This window comes from Zootoca vivipara, chromosome 9 (genome assembly GCF_965207765.1).
Source record: "Zootoca vivipara chromosome 9, rZooViv2.hap1.1, whole genome shotgun sequence".
NCBI classification, from domain to species: domain Eukaryota; kingdom Metazoa; phylum Chordata; class Lepidosauria; order Squamata; family Lacertidae; genus Zootoca; species Zootoca vivipara.
The window spans coordinates 58,852,692-58,878,212 of record NC_142592.1 but is presented as its reverse complement, the minus strand read 5'-3'; the positions used below and the strand labels follow the sequence as shown (position 1 = coordinate 58,878,212).

The window sequence follows — 25,521 nt, the reverse complement described above, 5'->3', positions numbered from 1 at the left end:
CAAACCCAAGGGACAAGGTCCTATGCTGCACCCTTGAAACACAGTACAATGTCCATGACAAACCAAAGGGCTTAGAGGTGAGCAGAGTCTTGCTGGCCTGGAAGGAGCAGAAATCACCAAGAGTGGAGGTCAGCCATACCTCTCTGCAGCTCCTGTATTGCAGCCCCGTCTGACTACTTGCCATGGCAGGGTGGCAGGGTGTGAGCACAATTGTTGAATCTGTTTGGATAGCAGCTCTGCAGAACTGAAATGTATTTTAAGCCTCAGCACTGAAGAATAGCCATAATATGTTTTGCTTTACTACTTTGTTAAACTCAGAATTCAAGAAAAAGCAGCACAATAACTTATTTTGATGGGCAGTCATAGGAAGAATACAGCTTTATGGAGTTTCATGAGACACACACTGGAGATAAAAATACTATTAATTTTCCCCTCAGCTAGAATGGAACACACACTTTTCTTTACAAGAGTTAGGAAGTAAGTCTCAGGTTTGTTCTTAACAAGAGCATTGAACCTTCTAAACTCCATCTCCCCACCACACAGCTGATACAGTTTCAAAGGAACGAAGCCCATCTAATCAATCAGTTGTGGCAGAACATTCCAAAGCAAGATGGCTACAGGATAGCAGTGAACTTGAGGCACATTAATGATCTCCGAGGAGAAATCACAATCCTTCATCTCTCTTCATTCTGTATTACCACCAGCAGCAACTGGAAATATGATATAAAAGCAGGCAGCCACGCAGGCTCTGGCTATTTACAGAAGCAGGAGAGGAAACAGAGCTTGACCTCATGCTGCAGTTTAAAGTATAGGGACACTTCTGCGAGGCACTCATTTGTGTCAAACTATCATATGGGAACAATTAACACACTAGAAAAAGATGTATGTGTTGAGTGGCCCAGCAGCACAAGTGCTTTTTCTGTGAGCTAAATGAAAGTATCAATCATTCTCATGTGGACACTTTCAGCCGTGAAAGTGACTCTCCCATCTCATTAGATTGCAATATGGGGGAATAAGCTGCCAAAGATAGAGACTGCCCAGATGTCAACATTAAAATCTGGACACAAAAAAGCTCAAATCCTGCACTGTAGGTGGTGTAAAATCCAAATGAGCTGGATAACCAAATTCCTCACCCAGTGCATCACCTGGAGATGCATATACAATTATTTCTGTTTTTATAACTCCAGGCTGTGAATGCCATGCACACAAATGAAGTGCCAGAGGTCTCTGCCTTGAAAATATTACAGTCAAAAATTCAACAAAGAGGTAACATAGGGAGTAGATGTGGTTATCTAAGTCATACATATTTAAGTGTGTATGGAGTGTTAGGGGAGGGGTAGTACCTCTGATGGGGGACATGTCATGCTCCTTCTGAGGTAGTCTGTACGCCTTTGGTCCCCACCCTGCACTCAGCTATCATCTGTGACTCCTAGAAGCTGTCGGTAAGCAACAGCGGCCACATGCTGGGAATGGTTTCAACTGGCTTGCTAAACCAGGTGAGGGTAGCCAACAGGTCTCAAACCCTCTGTGAATGACGTACTGCACCTGCATGCAAAAACAGGCTTTGGCAGATTGAGTGAACAAAACTAATAATTAGTTCAACGGTCAAGAAGGTTGTTTCTGCACTTGCCGCAGAGGGAAGTGAGGGGCAGGTGGAGCTAGTCAACCTGGGAAGGTAGCTCATCTAGGAGATGGAAAACTGATGTTTTCAGACATTTTTTATTTCAAATTAAAATCACAGGCCTAAGTGTCTTTAAAGCATGCAAACAAGCTTTGGTTATTTCTAGAAATGAGTTGAGAAATGTTTTACCAACTAGCTGAGTAATTTTAGACTAATAAATAATGTATGTTGGCTGTAGTAACTTACTCTGCCCAGAGGACTCATTGGATGTGCAGCATAATCTGATGTCAAATTATAGTGTGCAGCTTCACTTATCATGTTTACTTGCCGGTCTTTCTTTTCTTCAGATGACATAGTTGCTGCAGTCCTGAAAATAGAATATGCAACAAGACTAGAACCTGCTGTGTATGTAGACTGCTATTAAAAAAGCATCCGTAGCTGTCCTTTCGTAAAGGGTATATATATGCTATTCATACAATTTCCCAGATGCTGCAGCAGAATTGTGCGAATTTTTAAAGAAAAAACTATGTTGTTAAATTATGTTTTGTGGATTCTCAATAGAGCAGCCTCTAAAAATAGAACAACTGCAATCTAGACAATTTATTTACATACATGCATGACATTATCCCTAAGGTATAGTGAAGCTTTTTGTTTCTTTTCCAGAGGATCTCCTCCCTTTCGTTCTCCTACTTCCAGCACTACCTTCTCATGCCTGCATGAGTACTGGAAAAGAACAAAAGGGTTTCTGGGGGTTTTCTGGTTGTTATTCTGTCTCTCACAACTATAACAAACCTATCATTAAAATTATGGACTGATCATTTCTTCGTCAGAGGGCAAACGGGCAAATTTAGCAGGGGATCAAATACTTTCACCCCACCCCATTGTATGCATGTCTGTGGACCACTTCCTAAACGCAGGGAAAGCAAGGAAGTATTCAGTCTTTCTTTTGCTATGAGGTCATGGCATTATGTAATATAAAAGACAGACTGACCTACATATGGGCATTCTTGGCTACTTGGAATGTTTGAAAAATAACATGCAGTCATCTGGCCAGTCAATTGACAATATTTGACTGGTCAACTGACTGGCAGTTCCACACCAATGTGAATAGCTGTTAAATTCTGTATTCATTAAGCAAAACAATCACTTACTGTTCATTCACAACAAAAATGCAGTTGTCCTGCGATGGCTGCCCTGTGACTGGATGCTTGCAAGTCACTTTTCGTTCATTGTGACTGTGGGGAGACAAAGTAGAGGAAATACATAAGCACATCACTCTTTTCTATGCACAACTGCAAAATTCAGAAACAGCAGACAGGCAGCTTCATCATGGCATTAATTAGTGCATACGTGCAGCTTCTCACAGTGATACAGTACCAACAACTGATGATACTTGAGGCAGGATATTTTTATTTTAAACCCAAGCGTTTGGCAATCCTTTAGAGCTTAGCACAGAACATTTGTGGTAAGCATTCCCTCTCTATCCACATTAAGCCTGGATATAGTTAGAAGTTTATTTTTTTAAGGTTGCGGGCTAATGTTTTAACCCACGAATGAATATAACCAGTGTGAGCAATGGCTATCAACACAAGTTTTGATGGACCACACTCTGGGCTACATGGAAAATAAAGGCAGATCTGGGGGGGAGGGGCAGGTATCATTACAAAATTAAAGGGGGGGATCTTGAAAGAAGAATGAGAAGTCAGCTGGTTTGCCACAGACTGATCAAGTTGATCATGATTCATATTCCTCATGAATACATCCCCTATTCAGATTTGTTCAGCAGAAGCCAGTTCCTGTTTATATACATACATACTTAGTGGGGAAAATAATATATTCATACATTAAATGTGTGTGTGCCAGCAAGCACAAAACAAAAATATTTGTAATAAAGAAGCGCAGAAACCCAGATAACACTGGTAGAGCTGGCAAAGCACAGTGGTTAAGAAAGTGTATTAACTTTTAAGGCCATGGTTCAAATCTCATCCTGGCTATGGATTCACTGCATGTCACACCTTTTCAGCCTCTTTATTGGAAACAAGTAGATAACAATCAGACTACCATGACAGGATTGCTTACAATGCCCTTGTTAATGTGAAATGCCAGCTCAAATTATGACAAGCATGCCAGTGCACAGAGAGAAAGAGGTGCCCACTTTGCTGTTCCCCCACTCCTGCAGTACTACCATCTCACTCTAATCTCATTATTGTTTGCTTCATTCCGAACAAACCACAAGCAGCAGCTGCAGTCCCCCCTCCCCGCCATGGTACCAGCCTAATGGCCGGGCTTACTGTTACATGGCTACAAGGCCAATATACAAGTAATGCTTTGACACTTTAGGAAAACTAGAAGGCTGTTCACATTTTTGTTTTACTGATTGAAAGTACTTCCCAACTCTGCAACACACTTGTATTGATATCATATTTTTAAGTCTTTTTCGGGGCTGACATCCTACTTGGAAAAATTCAGTCTAGCATTTTCCAGTGTTTTGCAAAGTTGTACATGGCACTTATAAACGGCGTTTCCATGCGCTCTGGCTTCCGTCATGGTGTCCCGTTGTGCCAGAAGTGGTTTAGTTATGCTGGCCACATGACCCAGAAAGCTGTATGCGGTCAAATGCTGGTTCCCTTGGCCTGAAAAGCGAGATGAGCACTGTACCCCATAGTTGCCTTTGACTGGACTTAACTGTCCAGGGGTCCTTTACCTTTTTATATTTACCTGCACATTTACCAATTTTTCTGCGGCATTGTTCAGGCTTAGTCATTAAAATAAAAATCTGCATTTGATATGCTGCTCACCTTCAAAAACCCCTGGAGACTTACCTTCAGCAAGATAATCCTAGCAATTCCCTGGTTGGTACTTTTGTTAAAACTCTTTAGATCTTAATCACTTTGCAATTTCACACAGTCATGCTCTAATCATAAGCCCCGTTCCACACAAAAACCTACAGTACAAAATTAAAAGCTTTGTTCCTTGGCAAGAAGCATGATAAATACCACTTATAATAAATGCAAAGGGGTGAACAATCAGTTTCTTTTAGAACTTATATCCCTTATTCAGAAAGGCAACGTTTCGTGATTTAAAGGTTCCCACAATGCCTATTGGTACTATGATACATAAAAAATGGGACGACTTTAGCCCTGGCACTGAACTTGGCTAACAATCACAATTGTCATGTGTTTAGATTTAATGCCTGATGAAGTTTCTTTTGGGAAACTGCTTCTGCATCCTGAGTATATCTGAGTATCTTGGCTGTGAGTTTTGAAAGACCTTGGCTGAGTATCTTGGCTGTGAGTTTTGTTTCCTGCTTGGCAGGGGGTTGGACTGGATGGCCCTTGTGGTCTCTTCCAATTCTATGATTCTATGATTCTACCTGCACCCTGCCCTGGGTGGGCGGAGCCCTGACTGACTACAGCAACAAAAGCTGAGGCTGCTGGACAGAATATTGCATTAGGATAGTGTGTCTTTTTGGGGATGCTGCTTTTATTGATATTATTTTTTGTATCTTTATTTTTAGATCTTATTATGATTTATGTGGAAATTGTTCAATTTGGTTGTGCGTGTATATGTTTTTTCTTAATAGAGGGGAACAGAAAATCAATCAATTCCTAGGATTAAAATCTGTAAAATCCTTAACTTGTAAAAATATATAGTCTCCTAGTCTAGAACAATATGGATGTGGTTCATACACTGGTCCAATTTTTACTTATTTGAAATTTATCAAATCTTATGTCTTGTAAAGAGTTACCTTCAATATGCTTCAGGAATAAAGAGCAGCATATTCTTTCCATACAGCATGGTTCTTATAGGATGGAATAATTCAGAAATTTCAACACCACAAATAGGAATGTGGGAAATCAGGGTCTCTTTCACACGCAGGTGACCCAACAATGACACAAGGCAAGGCAGCCACAGATTTTGCGTGACATAAATGGCAAGAGAATAGAAGACAAGCAGATCTGTCCCATAGAGTAAAATCCTCTAAGACATTCTCCAGTGTAAGTTCCACTGAAACGAATGAGAGCTGTCCTAAATATATTACCATGTGGTGTGCTTATTGCTTATTAGGAGGGAGTGCTATTTGAATTTTCCATTTCTGGTACAGTACTAGTTTGTTCCCACTTTCCTCATTCATGCCTGGGTGCTGGAAGGTAACCCTAGGTGTTTGCTCTTATGCTCATTTAACCCCACTGTTCCAGAATGCAACAGCAGTCCTGCCTTCTGACGTCTGCACACAGTTGAAAGCAGAAACATGACAAGTCAAAGCATTAGCTACGTGACAGCCATGAATACACCCACTGAAGACTGGGATGAAAACCTGTGCTTACTGTTGGGAACAGTAGCTTCTGTGCTACATCTTGACAACACCATTTTAAAAGAGGTGTAGAGGTGTAGGTGTGTGTGTGTGTGTGTGTGTGTGTGTGTGTGTGTGTGTGTATGAAAGAGCAAGTAGATTCTTAAGGAAAGGGGAGATTATATTGCATACACAAACCAAAGGTAGGAGAAATTATTCTTAGAAAACCCGCTATCTTTATGATCAAGTGTTATGTACTGCCACATATTCCTCAACATTAAAGGATAAATGTGGGATGCACAGATTTTCCTCATATGCAAAGAGGGTGATTCCCCTATTTTATTGTAATTTTGTCTGCTTTATTGTCTACTGTAAGCTGCCTTCAAAACCATAGAAGGAGGCTTTTCAAAAACAAAGTTCCAATTTAAAACAATGGAAGAAAAAGGCCCTTAATGTGGATAAACTTGTTGATGTGTTCACTCCAGGCCACTGTGAAGCCAGAAAAACTTCATCCATCTTGCATGGTGGAATACTGTCACATCACAAGACATGAAGTGGGTACAATTACAACACAGTGCCTACAGGACGGGGCCATGAATGCTGTCATATTATCAACATATGAGGCAGATGCTGAACACACAGACAAACATTGCATCTCTCTCTGAGAAAACAGCCAATGCATGTTACAGTTCAGAGTAGAAGATTGCAATTGTATGCATAGGTACTTGTAAGGAAGCCCTGCTGAACTGGGTAGGATTCCTAAGTAAACATGTGAAGGACTGGGTTATATGTCAGATTTGGGACCAAAGACGTACTCAGATACAAAGTCTGACACATTCAGTTCAAGGGCATTTCAAGGGCATATGTTAATGCATGCTGATTGATTCAAATATAATGATCACCCAGTAAAGCTGCTTTTTAAAAACACATGTGTGGGTGTGCATACAGGGTTATTTTGGTTCCCTGAAAGCTGAATTTCTTTCACTATTTTAGTGTATGTGTTCAAACAGTTTTTCAGCAGTGTGCAGAAACATCAACACACAATTCTCATTTTCACAGCATAAGAAAAGGCATTTGTTGATATCCAGAATCTATACTGGTGAAATCAATATCGAAAACAACACAGTCTATCTGAGTAGCTATAGTTAACCATATAACTCAGTGACCCACAAATAACTTCACTGTAAGGCTATAGAGGCAATCACTTCACTAATTAACAGTAACCAATCTGCTTTTGATTTGAATATTCGTGTTCCACTTGCACAACTCAAAACTGCAATTCCACTTTCCACTGTGCTCTTATTCTAGACAGACATTCCTAAAGCTTCCTAAGAAAAATAATTCAAAAGCCTTCCGAGACACCTTGCTTGTTCTGTTAGGTGAACTGCAGCCCAATTCTGTGCTTCATTGCACAACACATAATTCTAGAAGGTTCTCTTGCTGGCTAATTAAATTTATCTGCCTAGAATTCAAGTTTAGAATTCCCTCTTCTAAAGAGTAAGCATTTATTCTCTCATTTCCACATACCCTTTTAAATTATATGAAATCCACTTAGACTACCATTCCCTGGGCTAAACAGCTTTCTTTTAGTAAATTCATATATCATCAACATGAAGAATTAAAGAACCCAAGAGATAAATGAATGTAGAGATGCATTTTTATATTTTCTGTTATTGAAGGTCATTACATAAAATATTTGGTAGCATGAACAAGTTAAAAACAGAAGGCAAGCTCTTAAAAATATGCTCATAGATCCAAAAATCCAGAATCCTCCAAGGTATTTAATTGGTATGCAAGACTATTCTGCCACAAATCAATATGTAAGTGGTGCACTTCACTCTCACACACAGGCACATGAAACCTTCAAAAATGCACAGCTGACTAAGACATGTCTTCACCAGAAACTAAGTGACAGCTCACATCATAAATCCTTTCACCGGCAGGCTCTTAGTTATGAGGCTACTGACTCAATATTGCATTTTAGCACAAGACACTGGAGTCCAAATTCTTTGCAACTACACCTATATAACACATGAATATGGAAAACTGCCTTGCACTAAGTCAGACCACTATCTATCCCAGTATTATCTATACTGGCTGGCAGCAGTTCTCCCTTGTATCAGCCAGGGACGTTTCCAGTCCTTCCTGGCCATGCCAGAAATTGAACCCGGGATCTTCTGCATGCAAAGCAGATGCTCTACTGTTCTTTTTGATCCTTAGTCCTTAGGCAAATACACATTGCATTCCTCAGATGTGAACCCTGACCGCAAGGCCTGGGCGACTCACTCTCACCTTAACAATATCCCCAAGTTCAATGCTTTACTTATTTCATATAAGTAACTGCATGGCAACCATTCACCTAAACAAGATAAAGCAAAATGGTGCCTGAGGATATTCAGTAACTTGGAGGGTTAATCCTTAAGGCTCAAGTGCAGCACTGCTAGATCAGACCAAAGACTTCTGCTTTCCGCAGGGGACAAATGGATGCCTCCATATGCTTAATGAGTTTAAGTATAATTTTCATTAAGAAAACAAGGATAATTTTTTATAAAGTATTTTCTATTAATCCTGCAATGCTCGCTACATTTTATATTTTCCTCCACATTTACTCCAGAACTAAATTGTATGTTAGTTTAAATACCACAAAGACATTTCACTGTTTTTACAGTAATTTCATATAATAATAGATACACAATTGCAGCCCTCCTCCATTTACAAATTCATTAGGAATGTGAGGCCTAAAATTAAGAAGGCAGAGTCAAGAAGCGCCAACACAACCAAACCCCAGCACACCAAACTTTCCATTCCTTAAGGAGTAAAAAGTCAGCAAAATTTCTTGTTATTTTTGTTCTTTGCCCCAACATTTCTTTTTCAATAAGACAAATACAATAGATGAAAGCTAATAAAATATTGCTTGAAGACAGGAAAAAATGTAATATAATATATTCATATCTACTACCAGTAAGGATGTGGTCTGTGGCTGCACAAGCTCCTTCCATTTCCCAAAAAATGTCACTCTATATTGCACATGTAAGCATTTGCATTCAGCTGAACATATGAACTTTTCCCCCAATTAATCTATTTAAGAAAACAGTTTGAAAGCTTTCTGCAGAAAAGGTTTTCCTGGAACGTGGATTACTATCAGGCTCCCCAATTAGAATGCTTAACTAGAAAGGTAACAAAAGAACATTATAAGGAACACCAAAGTAATTGAATTCTCACACAAAGGTACTCATTTTAGCTGTTGAACATCAAGTTTTGAAATCCACATTAATCATCTCTCTGGCTCCCACACAATTTCACATGCACACCTATGATAATAGATTTCCAATTTGCTGGAGAGAATTGAGGAATATAATCTAAGGAGGTGGCAGCTTGCCATTTGATCTAGTTAGGCTTACTTCTTTATTCGAGGGACCAGTTTGCCAAAAATGCTTAACAATAACTGTAAGACCAGCTTAATCCTTAACAAAACACCTGTGTAGACACATAAGGAAGAGTACAGTGTCCTCAAATGTCACCCCAGAAACATATCTCTGAACTTCTTGCATTAGGGTAAGCACAAGGTCTGGTGGGAAAAGGGGAAAGGAGGGAAATAATGAACTGACACAAATCATTTCTACCCATGTACAGGCTTTATACTAAAATATTTCAACAACATGGTAGGGAATTTCTGGCTTATACACGAACAACTCATTTAACCATCCCTGGAAATGACAGAAAAGCAAAATTCCACATATAAAAACAATACCACATATATAATTTTCTCAGATACCCAACATTGTTCCTTAACAGCACACTGCACACCTGCAACATCTTGTTCAGGGTTAACAATTTTATCTAAATGAACCACTATTTTTTCTCCCATTCTGCCTGTTACTCCCAGCAGCCTCTTATATGCCTCTAGTGAACTACCTCTTTGCTAAGAACTAGGGCTACAGCTCCCAAGCAGTAAACCTGATAAAGGAATAAAAGGTGAAGCATAAACAGCCTCTTGGTAAACATTTCCAACATTCACTAAAATATAATTATGAATTGCTTATAGATAACATACAGAGCTTTATCACTGGAAATATTAGAAGATTTTCAAACACTAAGATAAGCTTGACAAGCTTGTTCAAAACAAAGTACAACTAATTCAATGCTGTTAAGAGATATTAAAAAGAACACAATCAACTTGGAAGTGTGTTCCAATATATTTCTATATATATGTTAAGTGTTTCCTTGGACCTGATTTAGGGGGTGGGGGGTGGAGTTACCTTCCAAACGAGATTATTTCAAATTTACAACATTTTACCAGGGATGAAAAGTAAATGCATCACAGCCTACAATGCAATAATTTACCTAATGTTATAGTCAGAACATCTCACTGTATAAATACAGGAAGAGCAATCTATCTACTGAATATTTCTAAATGTTTCTTTTCTAAGATATCCAAGAGCTGTTTTACCATATATTTAGGCATATATGCTTTACAGCACAATTCTATACATCTCTGCTTCAGAAGTAAGTCCCATTGAATTTAATAGGGCTTTAATAGGGACCCAGGTGGCGCTGTGGTTAAACCACAGAGCCTAGGGCTTGCTGATCACAAGGTCGGCAGTTCGAATCCCTGTGACGGGGTGAGCTCCCGTTGCTTGGTCCCAGCTCCTGCCAACCTAGCAGTTCGAAAGCACGTCAAAATGCAAGTAGATAAATAGGAACCGCTACAGCGGGAAAGTAAACGGCGTTTCCATGTGCTGCTCTGGTTCGCCAGAAGCAGCTTTGTCATGCTGGCCACATGACCTGGAAGCTATACGCCGGCTCCCTCGGCCAATAATGCGAGATGAGCGCGCAACCCCAGAGTCGGTCACAACTGGACCTAATGGTCAGGGGTCCCTTTACCTTTACCTTTATTCCTAGGAAAATGGATAGGATAGTCTTATGATCAATGAGTGCTCTCTCAATGTAGGGCTGATCACTTGCTTATTTTACTGCAGTATATTTACCAGAGCTTGAAAAAATCTAGTATTTATTTGTTTAGGTAGATAGGATACTTCATACATGTCCTTACAACAAACATCACATAAAAGCCCTCAAGAGCAGTTTACACGTGCAAATTCACCACCAGACATTAATTTATTCACACATCAGTGTGTGATGTCTGCCAAAAATCTTCCTTTCCCATTGGGAAGATAGATGACCAAGCTCCCCTGGAGAAATACAAATTCACACCAGGGTTGCATGCATCTTTACAGTCTTTCTACAACTGCAAGAACCAGACAGAGATTTTGTATCATCACACATTACCCCAGGCACAGTTTGATAAACCTGATGGTCCCTCTCCTCTTTGATTAGCACTGTATGCTTCCTTCAAATTGCTGAATTCCCTCAAATTGCTAAATTGCTTTCCCTTTCATCCCCATTCTCCAGGAAGGTGCTATGTTAGGTCAGCTTTTACAGAAAGAGGCAACCTAAAAGGAAGGGAGAGGTAACCACATTGCTGTTCTTAACTATGAAGAAGTGTCTTATTCCCCTCCCATTTTTTCCTGCATAGAGAATTGGGAAGAAATGAAAAGAGACTTATTTCCTGCATATTCCCTCCATGCCATGCCTTGCTTCAGGTTCTTGCAACAACCCAATGCAGAGGAATGAAACAGAGGAAGAGAATAACAAGTCCGTTCTCTTCCTGTAGAGCAAGGGGTGTCTGTGTGTGTGTGTGTGAGAGAGAGAGAGAGAGAGAAAATGTATCTCAGAACATTGTGTGGTGCCTCTCAAAGGCATCTTGAGATGTAAGAAAATAAGGCAGGCTGTCCAACCTTAAGGACTGTGGAAGTACATAGTTTGGCAACCATTTTCTTAGTCCCTTGAACATCTTTGAAAACAAGCAGGATGAATCACGTTATAAAATTTATTCTTAATTATAGCTTTTTAATGAGAAAATGACTTTCACAATGTGAATACCTGGAACCACAGCAGAGCAGTAAAAAGCATGAGCCCAACTGTCTGTTGACCCTTTGCTATTACTGCAGCTGTTCCAAAAGGTTAAGTACCATTTGGCTTCAGTGAATAATCAAGATCTTAATCAGCTACTAAACAGAGAACCTGAATTACTAGTTCTTACTTAGATGGGTTTCTAAATTCTGCTTTTGGAGGGTCATGGTGATTGGCAAGCCTGAATTTATACTCCTAGATGGAAGCTTTGTTTGGCTTGTGGACATATGCTCTACATTGTCCCAAACTCAAATAATTTCAGGCCTTGCCTCATTCTCTGGATGAAGCCAAGAGATAATTGTTTTAAGCTTGTAAGAGACCATCTGGCTCTTGCACAAATCACTTCACTTCCCACTGAAATTCACCCACATTGGAAGTGGCATGAAGCAGCTGTTTAGTAATGGCTAGCAATAACACTGAGCAGTTCAAGTTGGGGAAGTAAGGAGCAAAGGTATCTCCTGCCTTATTTAACTGGAGGAGGGGGTGCTTAAATTCGATTCATGATGGTAACTCTTTTCAGAATATTTAAGGGACATTACAGTTCTAAATGCACTCAGGGCTACTTACGTACCTGCTATAAATGGAGTCGAACACGACTAAGACCCTTGTTCCTAGCAATCTTCCTATGGACTATAACCAGCACAGTGCAAATCTGAGAAATACATTCCTTGGGACAGTGACACTTTTAATAAAAAAATGTTTTTGAAATCTGAGAGGCATTAAAGAAAAAAAATCTTTTGTTAGCCTTTTCTTATGATATCTGTTTTATCACACATACAGAAGAACACAGTTGGATTACATAATAGAATCTAAAGGCAACTAATTAACGTTATAAATAGTGCAACTATTTTTGGATCCACTTGCAACCTCTTTTGGAATATAGTTTTCCCAGCCTCAAAACATACAAAAAACCCAAAAACAATCTTCAGTATTTCTTTCACTGGCTAAGCAGATCAACATCATCTGTCTCTGAAAATATTCTCTTTATCATGATTGGCCAACAATATTAAATTAAAAAATTCAGCATAGTTTCCTCTCCAGTTTACTGTATTTTCATCCTTGCTTTGGGAAGGTGTGATGGATTACACCCTTGTTTGCTCAGACCAGAAGCAAACTGAAAAAAACAGTATATTCTGTATCTCAGGATCTCTTTAATAGAGGAGTGTTTGCTAGAAACTCAACAGTTTGTTAATTACTTGAAAATCTGCCAGCATTAGTGCAGACTCATCCACTCTACATCAGCAGCAATATGTTAGTCACAGAAGGTCACATTTTCTCAGCCAAAGTGAAAATGTTGCACTGTTTTATTCATTAATGAGACGGGAAATACATTAATTTTTAGATGTACTACTTAAGTGGAAATGCAATTCATACGTAGCTTGATTTTTCGTTTCTCCAGCATTTGCAATGGTTTTGAGATTTTTTTACACTATCAATTATACAATTTGTATAAATTTTACTAGATAGATAGATAGATAGATAGATAGATAGATAGATAGATAGATAGATAGATTGTTCCTGGTGGTCTGGACACAAATGAAGGCATTGGTTTGTAAACTAATCTACTGGTTTGTAAACTAAAAACATACAAAATGAATTTAAAAAGAGCTCTAACAAAGCACCATTGAGGATATGACAGGAAAGAAAATTAAAACAAGATACAGAAGCATTTGTTGAGAAATTATCTTGCACATTTTAGATTATCAATCCTTTCCACTACTAGCCTATGGAAAGCAACACATTCCACTACTTAATTTGTATTTTGAATCACCCTACAAAGAGAGACCTAGACAGCATCTTAAAAAGCAGAGACATCACCTTGCCAACTAAGGTCCATATAGTTATAGCTATAGTTTTCCCAGTAGTGATGTATGGAAGTGAGAGCTAGACCATATAGAAGGCTGATCAACGAATAATTGATGCTTTTGAAGTATGGTGCTGGAGGAGACTCTTGAGAGTCCCATGGACTGCAAGAAGATCAAACCTATCCATTCTTAAAGAGATCAGCCCTGAGTGCTCACTGGAAAGACAGATCGTGAAGCTGAGGCTGCAATACTTTGGCCACCTCATGAGAAGAGAAGACTCCCTGAAAAAGACCCTGATGTTGGGAAAGATTGAGGGTACAAGGAGAAGGGGACGACAGAGGACGGGATGGTAGGACAGTGTTCTCAAAGCTACCAACATGAGTCTGACCAAACTGCGGGAGGCAGTGCAAGACAGGAGTGCCTGGCGTGCTCTGGTCCATGGGGTCAAGAAGAGTCGGACACGACTAAATGACTAAACAACAACAAAGTGAGAGAGAAAAATCAATTTACAGTGGTACCTTGGTTTAAGAACAGCTTAGTTTATGAACAACTTGGATTAAGAACGCTGCAAACCCGGAAGTAGGTGTTTTTGTTTGTGAACTTTCCCTTGGAAGCAAAACATGTTCTGCTTCCTGTTGAGTGTGTTCCATTTGTAAACTGAGTCCCCCGCTGTTATGGGAAAGCATGCCTTGGTTTAAGAACGCTTTGGTTTAAGGATGGACTTCCAAAACAGATTAAGTTCGTAGACCAAGGTACCACTGTATGTGAAAATACGTCTTTCTTTACTGTCATTTCACAAAGTATACATGAGTGGGAAAATTAATTAGCCAATAACTGCAATAACTGATGTAAACAAATAATTCCATCATGGTGATTCCAGAAGAAATGATACTAACCTCTCTTCTAGTTCCTAAAAGCCAGCTCCCATACCGCTCTGCCAACAAGATCCAAAAGGGGACAAAGAGTAAAGTAAGAAGGAAGGAAGGAAGGAAGGAAGGAAGGAAGGAAGGAAGGAAGGAAGGAAGGAAGGAAGGAAGGAAGGAAGGAAAATGACAGACATAACCCAGATGGGAGATTAACTGCTACGAGTTCAGAATCACTTAGATTCACTCAAGTATTTCAAGAGACTGAATTGTCAAGGAATGCTGCCAAAAAGTTGCTTATTACAAGAAGGTCATCCAGGTAACAAGTGATTACTCATTTTTATAGAATTCTTAAACTTAAATCTTACTTTAAAAGTTTGCTTCAAAATTACAACATCTATCTAGTTTTTAGGGCTAGTTCAGAGCACTATTAAGACTTTTGATGACTTTATATGATGTACATCAGCCTCTTATTCCCCAGCCAAAATACTGTAGTCAACTTTAAATTGAAACCCAGAGAGATTGGTATTCCTACTAGCAGCAAGTGTTTAACCATTCTGTGTTTTCACAACTCCACATCATGGCCCCCACATCTGTAAACCTTTAACTGCACCATGCCATTCCAAGTATTTTATAATAAGAATGTATACCATGTATTTACCAAAATAGGAACCAGCACTGAAGATAGCAATTACAGAATTCATTACTTTGCAAAAATATATGAACACAAAGAGAAGAAGGGATATGGAATTTGAGCTTCTAAACCAAACCCCTAGCCTGAATAATTGCAATACATTTCTACTAGCTTGCAAAATCACCAATAAAAGAAGTTTCATTTAAATCTAATTTTCAAGTTTTAATTCATGTATTTCTTGAACAAGCTTTCATATGAATTGCTTGCTATAAAAATGAAAATGTATTAGTTTATAATAAAATAAAATGTTTAGAAGCATCATTCTAAACATCTAATAACCCAGGGGTGGCCAACTCCCAAGAGACTGCTATCTACTTACAGAGTTAAAAACTGCCAGTGATCTACCCCCTTTCTTGAGGTTCAGGTCAAAGTTGTTGAGCTTTTTTAGGGAGGGGGAAAGCCCTGTTTTTTTGGTGTGCAGGACAAAAAAGTTGAACTTTTTTTAGGGGAGCCAAAGTTCTTGAGCTTCTTTGGGGGGAGCCAGTGATCTACCACAGATGTCCAGTGATCTACTGGTAGATCACAATCTACCTGTTGGACATGCATGCCTGATGTAGTGCAAATGCCTTTTGCACTACATTTTTTTCTAGAGAAATGGGACCAACTATGAAATTACAGTCATACCTCTGGATACAAATGCTGTGGGTTGCATACAACACGGGTTACGAACGCGCCAAACCTGGACGTAACGGAATGGGTTACTTCCTGGTTCGGCGGTTCGCGCATGTGCAGAAGCGCCGAATTACGTCATGGGCATGCGCAGAAGCACCAAATTGCGAGCCGCACGTGCGCAGAAACAGGGTTCATACTGCTCATGTTCGCAACCAGAGGTGGTGGTTGTTTGGTCGTTTAGTTGTGTCCGACTCTTCGTGACCCCATGGACCAGAGCACGCCAGGCACTCCTGTCTTGCACTGCCTCTCGCAGTTTGGTCAGACTCATGTTGGTAGCTTCAAGAACACTGTCCAACCATCTCGTCCTCTGTCGTCCCCTTCTCCTTGTGCCCTCCATTTTTCCCAACATCAGGGTCTTTTCCAGGGAGTCTTCTCTTCTCAGCAACCAGAGGTACCACTGTAATTATTTGTTTTCTGTTTTTTCATATCATGGATATTAAGCAAGATCATTCATTTATTTGATGCCTAAATAGACTTCATGAAAGGGGCTGCAATGCATGCACAAGGAGTATGACCAGAGGGGCAAGCTGATGTTGCAGCTATTCCAATCTCTCCCCTACTCATCACAAATTCATGGATGAGAGGTTTGGCCATGCTGGCTAGGGATGATGGGAGCTATTTCTCAGAACATCTGGAGGACACCATGCTGGGTAACACAGTTTAGAGGTCTGGGTATGAAATACAGCATGCAAACCAAAAGGACTGCTGGAAATAATCAATACTCAAAGCTGATTCTCACATTTTCAGCTGAACCTATGAATATGCTGTGTAAGCAATCTTGCAGGAGTGCATCATATGCTCAGCACTAAAACAAAAAACCAAAGTTCTGAGACATGCATAAATTATGTAAATATGCACACCTTATTTTATATAAATTAAAAATATGTGAAGAGTGCTTCTGGATCAGACAAGTGGCCCATCGAATCCAGCATCCTGCTCACACAGTGGTCAATGAGAAACCCATGGAAAGCCTGCAAGCAGGGCCTGAGCACAACAGCACTTTCCCCTCCTGTAGTTTCCAGTAACTAGTTGCGTGCAGAGACCCCAGGCCCCACAGTTCCCTTAGATAATAAACACACAAACACGAATATTTTAGGTTAATGGGATAAAATAGGCCACAACTTTATTGGTTACAGATGTGAGCGGTTTGGCTTAGACGTTGGGTGAAACCATGCTATATCTTGACTCCTGTCCATCTGCAGGGAGTCTACTAAGGGTAAACCACCAGATGGGGGAGCCCAATGACATATGTGAAATCAGGGCACCCCACGGGTCCCCGTTGGGGTCATGCCATGACCCTAGCCCACACCCAGGCTTCGGACAGGAACCAAGCCCCCAAATTCCTTTAACAGGATACCCTTATCAAGCAGGGGCAGGCAGAGGCTACAACCTCCCCTCCCCAACTAGTATTCAGAAGCAAACTGTTCCCAACAGTGAAAGCAGAACACAACCATCAAGGCTAGTAGCCACTGATAGACTTATCCTCTGTATTTGCTTAATCCTCTTATAAGCTAAACATGAAGACACACACAGCTAGAGATGTAAAATTTCTGGAAATTTTGAAGCTCCGGGAAAAAAACCTGTTTTGTTTCGGGGGGAAATGGAAGTTTTTGAAAAATTGAAAAAAAATGCTACATTAGCATTTCTTTTCCAGATTGAAAGTCATTCTGTTACTTTAGAAACATAAAATATAACTATGGACAATTTTCATGGGCATAAAGTTATCACAACTAGCATATTAAAAATATAGTGTATCCAAACAATTATTACAAGCAGAATTTACTTTTAAAACAATATTTGTATTTGTAACAAATGGAGCAACAATCTCCTGAACTGTTTACTAGTTTATGTGGAACACATAAAAAACTTCACAAAACATTTTTTTTTAAATCCAGAAGTAACAATTATTCATATTTCCTCTCAACAGTATTTTAAAAAACATTCTCATAAAAAGAACTGAAGAAGGAAGTGGGACTAAGTTTCAATGAATGGGCATGAAATATAAGCAGAATCATTTTCTGAGCTGTAATGATCAGTATCAGTGTCAGTCTCTGCTTCTGCATCTATCTACTATGTTGTGTCTGCCATTATCACAGTTATTATGGACTTCTAAAAACTGAAGGTTTGCTCTGATTGAAACAAGCTTCTCTACCCTTTTCTTCCAGTGCTTTGAGGCTAGTGAAGAGGAACAGAACCAATGCATACCACACATATGCAAAAACAAAACTGAAACCTTTTTCTTTTCTGGTGACAACAGCACCTCCTAAAGGAAGAAATGTATCTTGTTCTTACATTGGAGAGTTCAGTTTGTAACCTAGGACTTGCTTGTCCTCACAGAAATTAGAATAATCTGATACCATACATATTTTTAAGAAATGATTTATAAAATATTTGAACCCCTTATCTTAAAATATTTTATTCATCATGTTAAAATAAAACATTCCAAATGTACCTGAGGAGTTAATCCAGCATTCCTCCTGGTGAGTTTCCAATTTTTTGGGAAAAAACAAAAAAGGCTTCAGGAAAAAACCTGGGGGAAAAACCTGGTCCCCCCCCCCCCGAATTTTTCCGGTTTCCCCCCAGGCCTTCACATTTCTACACACAGCCTTTGTTGTCTTGCATTGAAGACTGAACCCCTGGAAATGACTGGTGGGGGAAATTCCCACCATCACAAAGGACCCTTGAGGCAACAGGGTAGATTTTTCCTGGGACCCAGCAAAGGGTAAGGGTAAGGGTAAGGGTAAGGGTAAGGGTAAGGGTAAGGGTAAGGGTAAGGGTAAGGGTAAGGGTAAGGTGTGTGTGTGTGTGCACGCACATGTGCGTGTGGAATCAGCACTAAAAAAATGCAATGATCTGCACTGTCAGAGCACTGTTGCTTTTTCATCCACAAAAAGAAACGAAGCTCTGATTTCAGGTGTCAATTTAGTCACCTTGAATCAGTGTCACCCTCCCCACCTTTCCCTCCCAATCAAGGTAATTTGGTACAAGCCTAGTAAAGGGGGGGGTAAAGGACCCCTGGGTGGTTAAGTCCAGTCAAAGGCGACTATAGGGTGTGGCACTCATCTTGCTTCAGGCCTGGGGAGCCGGCATTTATCCACAGACACCTTTCCAGGTCATGGGGCCAGCATGACTAAACCACTACCGCGGTGCACACTGAGGACCATGATGAGTGCCAGAGCGCATGGAAACACTGCTTACACTAGTATACACTTGGAATGAATAGGCAAAAAAGTGTCATCATTTGGAGGAAAAAACGTCCAGAGCAGTATCCTTTTACCAAAAATGCACCTAAAACATTACATGGGTGTGATATAGAACTTGCTGGTCTTCTATGTTTCACTATTCTTTCTCTAATAATGATTATATGCACTGTGTAAAGAAAACTGATCTGTTAACAGAATGCTGACTTATTTTTTTGCTGAAATTTCTTTTTTAACTGAATACCAAGTAATTAGTAATTTGCATGTAACTGTTCAAATTAATTGCATCTTGCCATATGCTGCATTACTCACTTCTCCTTTGCCACTAGACTAATATACGCACAAGCACTCACTCCCACAGAAAATTTGAAACAGCTTCAGGAAATGAGTGAACTTCATTCTCGTTCTTCTCCTCTAAGATTATAGGCTGCATGTGTTTTTCTTTTCTTTTCTTGGAATTTATGACTGAAATCTGTTCTTGCAGAGCATCAAATATTTTAGCAGCAATAGTAATTACCACTCATGATTTATTCTCATCACAATAAAGTTGCATTTGGGTACTACAAGGCAATTCACAGCAAACAGTTCTAGATTGTAAACTCATCTTTTAACCAGTATATAAACGCTGACAGATCTTAAGATCTGTTCAGGGTTCCCTATTTGTTTAGGCCACATTTCCCTGACTAGTTGGAAAAGATCTATTTTGGCCTCTAATTAGCTATTCTTTTCTATAGTTCACCATAATTTCTGCTCATACTTTGGTTACCATTTTACAAGTTCAAGGAAAGAGGCGTATGTGCATGGTTGGATGTGCCCCTCCTTTGGCATGAAAGCTTGTCAGCAATTTTTGCACTCAAATTCCCAGTGTTTTCACTGCTCTTAGGCCTGGTCCACAGCTCCACCCCACAGAGAATAAAATAAGGGAGACTGCCAAAACTTCAATTCAGTTCAGTTCAGCTGGGGTGGCTTCTCTCCAATCAGGTTAAGTAAACTCAGGAATTACACAGCTCCTTGACTCCCAGGGCTCCTGAGCTTTTCTGGGCTGTCCTCTGGGGAATAGCGTAGCACCCCCAAGAAAACCCTTTTGGGGTTGCGCACACTTTCTAGTATCCAAATCTTGGATGAAAATAAGACAAATATTTCTAGAGGGTAATAAAAAGTGCACAGGAACACTGAGGCGTTCAACAATAATAAAAGCAAGCGCAAAGCCAAAAACTATTTCAGCTCAACTCTAGTTATTAGACAAAGCTTAAACATTTTATGGATTTGGGCTAAGCTATATGTGTAGTTTCTCAAATCTACACAATTCATACAATTAATTCAATTTCCGCTTTCACACGTTGTGGTCCTTCAAACTAAATTCTGAATAACCACCTGTCATTCTACTCATTGTAACATCTGTGGCAGTGTAACCTTTGGAATTACCATAAGTAGCTCAGGACATGCCAACACTTCTCTCTATGAACATTCATAGATCAGGTGTTTCACTGCCACCTACATTATTAGCATTGCTAGAGTAAGTATAATCTTCAGGTGTTGATTGATGAGCTCCACTGTCACTGTTCTGCCAGTGCGAGAGATGAAAGAGCTAACTACTGGCTCATAACTTACTTCTGAGGTTACATTGGCAGATAGCTGTAGCTACCCAAGTGGACTTGGATAGTTCACTCACAATAAACAAAAATTATTTGCACCAGGATATTGCAAATACAACTGCACTGATTTGACAGAGGCATAAATGTTCGATAAAGTACAGGGTGGAATGTAGTCCATCTTCCCAGATGGATCAGTTTAAGAGATCCCCCCCCCCCCGCAGATGACACAGTTATCCCAGTTATCCCTTTACTGCATGTATAATAAAAAATAATAATGTTATGGTTAGTCAATGTGGTGTAGTGCATAGTGCTGATTGAGGTTGAATCCTGACAAGACAGAAGTACTGTTCTTGGGGGACAGGAGGCGGGCAGGTGTGGAGGACTCCCTGGTCCTGAATGGGGTAACTGTGCCCCTGAAGGACCAGGTGTGCAGCCTGGGAGTCATTTTGGACTCACAGCTGTCCATGGAGGCGCAGGTCAACTCTATATCCAGGGCAGCTGTCTACCAGCTCCATCTGGTACGCAGGCTAAAACCCTACCTGCCTGCGGACTGTCTCAGCAGAGTGGTGCATGCTCTAGTTATCTCCCGCTTGGACTACTGCAACATGCTCTACGTGGGGCTACCTTTGAAGGTGACCCGGAAACTACAATTAATCCAGAATGCGGCAACTAGACTGGTGACTGGGGGCGGCCGCTGAGACCATATAACACCGGTCCTGAAAGACCTACGTTGGCTCCCAGTACGTTTCCGAGCACAATTCAAAGTGTTGGTGTTGACCTTTAAAGCCCTAAATGGCCTTGGCCCAGTATACCTGAAGGAGCGTCTCCACCACCATTATTCTGCCCGAACACTGAGGTCCAGCGCCGAGCGCCTTCTGGCTATTCCCTCACTGCGAGAAGCAAAGCTACAGGGAATCAGGCAGAGGGCCTTCTTGGTAGTGGCACCCACCCTGTGGCACGCCCTCCCATCAGATGTCAAAGAGATAAATAACTACCTGACATTTAGAAGACATCTGAAGGCAGCCCTGTTCAGGGAAGTTTTTAATGTGTGACATTTTTATGTATTTTAAATTTTTGTTGGAGCCCGCCCAGAGTGGCTGGGGACACCCAGCCAGATGGGTGGGGTACAAATAATTTATTATTATTATTATTATTATTATTATTATTATTATTATTATTATCATCATCTTGGATAGGTGTCCCTGGGTTCAAATCCCTGGGTGGCCATAAAGGTGAAGGGTGTCATTGCAACTTTCAGCCTAATCTACCTCACAGAGTTGTTATGAAGAAAAGGGTATTAGGTAATTGCATTTACATACCCCAAGATCTTCAATACAATCAACTTTTGAACCCAGTTAGAGAATGCTTAGCTATAATGAATAAAATAGACCATTTCAAACATACCAATGTTAAATAGCTCTGAACATACTGCTGCTTGTCAGTATGGACAATACTAATTGATATGGACCAAGGGGCTGACTTGATGTAGGACAGCTTCCTATATTCCTAAGCGAGACATACTGCTTGCCCCTGAATTAAGAATGGAGATATTAATGGAGAATTAAGAATGCTGCTTTTAAAAAAATGATCTACTCATGTAATACTTAAATGAACAAATAAGGACATCCTTGGTTTAATGTTCTTTATCACAGCTTGAATTCAAGTGATGTTTGAAAATTACATCCTTGATATCTTGACTTCTAAACATAATCAATAATTCAAGAGATATGCAAACAGAACTTGCAAAATAGGGCTTTTCTGCCTCTCCAGTCCCATGCCCTCCCCCCAAGAAAGCTGTTCCTAAAGGTTCCTAAGGGTTGAGGGGGTATAGAATGGTATGGGGTATGTTGTGAATGACTGTAACTAGAGGGGGCAACTGGTAGAAATTTGGGGGACCATCTTACATGAGCAGAAGTGCCTTAAAGGGAGCTCTAGACCCCAGCCAACTACTTATCACCTTTCCAAAACCAACCACCATGGCTCCTAAGCTGCTACAGGATTGCACTTGTCCCTACAGAAACATTTCTTCATCCATAGGAGTTAAGCATCACAGAGACCTGACCATCCTATGGAAAACATTTGCTTTAGAACTTAGAAGCCTTACTGGGCTAGGCTAAAACAATCCATATATTCAAGTATGATACTAAGCATGAAGCAAGACATTCCAAAAAACCAAAGAAAGTGCTCTGGACAACAAAAGACTTAATCACAATGTATTTTAAAAGAAAACAATTACAGAATTTCATGAAGTTCCCGCTACAGAATAACTTTCAGTATTCTGGGTGGTATTCAAAAAAATCTTAGTCTGAACAGACCCATTCAAAGGACTGACTTAAGTCCATTGATTCTGATGGGTCTGCTCTTCGATTTAGTTGAATAGCACCCTCAGAGTACCAAAAACAAAAACAAAAAAGTGTTATTGTACTAAATAGCAACTTGGATCTTGGTGGACTTTGGAGAGATCTCATTGATTACAGTATAGTCTTGTATGTTATCTGTATGGTGTGACAATGTGTTTCCCTTCCATTCATGATAGCCTGAATGCTCTTATTGATGAATAATACAAAGACAGTCAAGGTGTTTATAACAGTTCTTGTTTATTACATACTGCAAAATGAAATAAAAGCATTTTTAGAAAATAATGACTCTATTCTAGCTTTGAAAGCAAAGAGCTGCTTGGTACAAAAATAGACTAAATCAATCCATCTGAATTCCAGGCACAGCCTCTCCCCTGCCAGAAATAGATATCTATCATTTGCCGAGATTAGGGGCTTTACGCTACAGGAACCCCAGAAAAGTTGGATTAGATAGGCTTAATATTATATATATCCATGAAGTCCTAACATCCTTATTGTAATAAATTCAAGGATTCACTACAGGTGATATCTATTTATATGTTCATAAATAATTGTATAACTTTATCTGCACAAAAACCAGATTTGACATGGTATGATTTTGAACGAACAACTGCTCTGGTGATTATAATTAAAAACTGCTTCTCTCACAAAGATTTTTCTCGCTAGTAAAAAAGGCAACGTTTCTGATTTTTTCAGTGATACTAGGGAGGGAAGAGAGCAGTTTATAAATGGAACGCAAGTTCATACATGCAATTCTGATCTTTAATGCCCACAAATCAGACTATTGTGTGGGCATTTCTCATTCAAAAGTGCATATTCAGTTTCCATGAGCAGTATTTTTCTTGCATCATGACCTCTAGATAGGTTTAAAAAGAAGTTATTTAACATTAATGATTGCTATGCTAATTGCTTCAGGCAAGTGATAAAACACTAGCACTGCAGCTCAAAAACTAAGCTTAAAATTTTAAAAAGAGATTCTAAACACATGCACAATTTTAAAAATAAGTAAGAGAGAGAAACCAAAGCCTCTCTGGGTGTTGTAAAAATAAACAAGCATCTGTTATGGATGACACAAGCTCCTCAGTTAGATGGATAGGGGCTGATGCAAGATCTTCTGAAGAGTCTTAACATCCCCAACTTCCACAGTTGTATTGATTCTATGCCTTCGCTTAGAACAAACATCATTTTCTTCACTACTTAAATGGAGGGAGATATGCCCTGCTTTTCAAGTAACGTTCACAGAATCAATTCCAACAACAGCTTCACAATGCATATTGCCAAAAAAGAATTCCCTGCATTTTCCATTTGAATTCTTCAATGCAGAACAGCAGTCATGAACTGGACAATCTACAGAAAATGTTGAAGTCCCCATTAATAATTTCTATGGAACTTTTAAGTGTTTTATCACTTTTATCTTCCCCAACCTATCAGACAGGGCAAAGTAAGGAAGCTGACAAGTTTGTTTTCTAAACTTGCTTATGTCTAAGCTATTTTAAAATTTTATTTATTTATTTTACATGCAGCATGCAAATTTATTCTCCAGCTTGCAATATTTTTAACAACCACACAGCTGTGTTTTTTTAAAAAATAAAATATTTCCTGTTATGCACAATTAATGATAATGGAAATTAGATGAGTAAAGCTTACCAAAAAAACAAAAAAAACAAACAAACCCACATGCTCTTTCTCCAAATCTAATCTGAAGCAAATGTACTTTAACTGTGCATGTTAAAAAGTGGCTTAGTTTACCAAAAGAAATTATCCATTTGTAAAAGAAAATACACAATCACTTACCAGCCTTCAGAGAAATTCATTCTTCACCAAAACCTCAATGCAAACAGCACTTGGAAAAATACGAGGCACAACCCTTTTGTCTTGAAGCTGCTCCCCCATGAGCTGTGCACAGCACTGCCACCAAGAAAAAGCATCCTGGCTCTGAGAGTTGCTAGCTAGAAAACCGATACAAGAGTGATGTCACACTGCTTCTGAAAAATTACTGAACCTCAGAATCATCAGCACTGTTCTCTCAAGTAAAACACTGTTGTGTAACAAGAGGCACCCTCATATGGTTGGATTTTAGCTGTAAGATCACTTAGAGAAAGTGGTGTTTTGATACCCATGAATTATAGCATCCCCAGAGTGATCCAGGTTTTATGCTTTGCTCCTTACAAACATGCTATTCCTTGCTTGTTTGGGGAAAATAAGAAACCGATTCCCGATCTCTTAATGCTTCTTTCCTCCTCAAAAAGCTAAGCACTTAACACTTAAATTTAGCAAGTTAGTAAATCTCCCAATACTATAATTGCTCTCACATCAGCACTTCTGATCGGCTCAGTTTTTAATGGATTACATCCAATATACTTCCAACAGATTTGTTTTTATAGCCTGTTCTTAAAATTTGCTTCTGAAGAACAGGCACACATAATCACAACTTCTACAGGTGATCA

At 39.6% G+C, this 25,521-nt stretch overlaps 1 protein-coding gene across 28 annotated transcripts in view; it reads right to left on the bottom strand.

Annotated features, from left to right (window-relative positions):
* PLEKHA5 (pleckstrin homology domain containing A5) overlaps positions 1-25,521 on the bottom strand; it is a 175,802-nt gene that overhangs the window by 67,216 nt on the left and 83,065 nt on the right. For 25 of the 28 annotated variants that reach the window (XM_035127637.3, XM_088652439.1, XM_088652432.1 and 22 more), the window contains 2 exons: positions 2,773-2,856; positions 1,868-1,988 (listed from right to left, as the gene is read on the bottom strand). In XM_035127637.3, the coding sequence (XP_034983528.2) occupies positions 1,868-1,988; positions 2,773-2,856 (205 nt within the window). Of the gene's footprint in view, positions 1-1,867; positions 1,989-2,772; positions 2,857-24,868; positions 25,080-25,521 lie in introns of those variants that run through there. The other 3 variants (XM_088652447.1, XM_088652443.1, XM_088652451.1) reach the window with 3 other exon arrangements.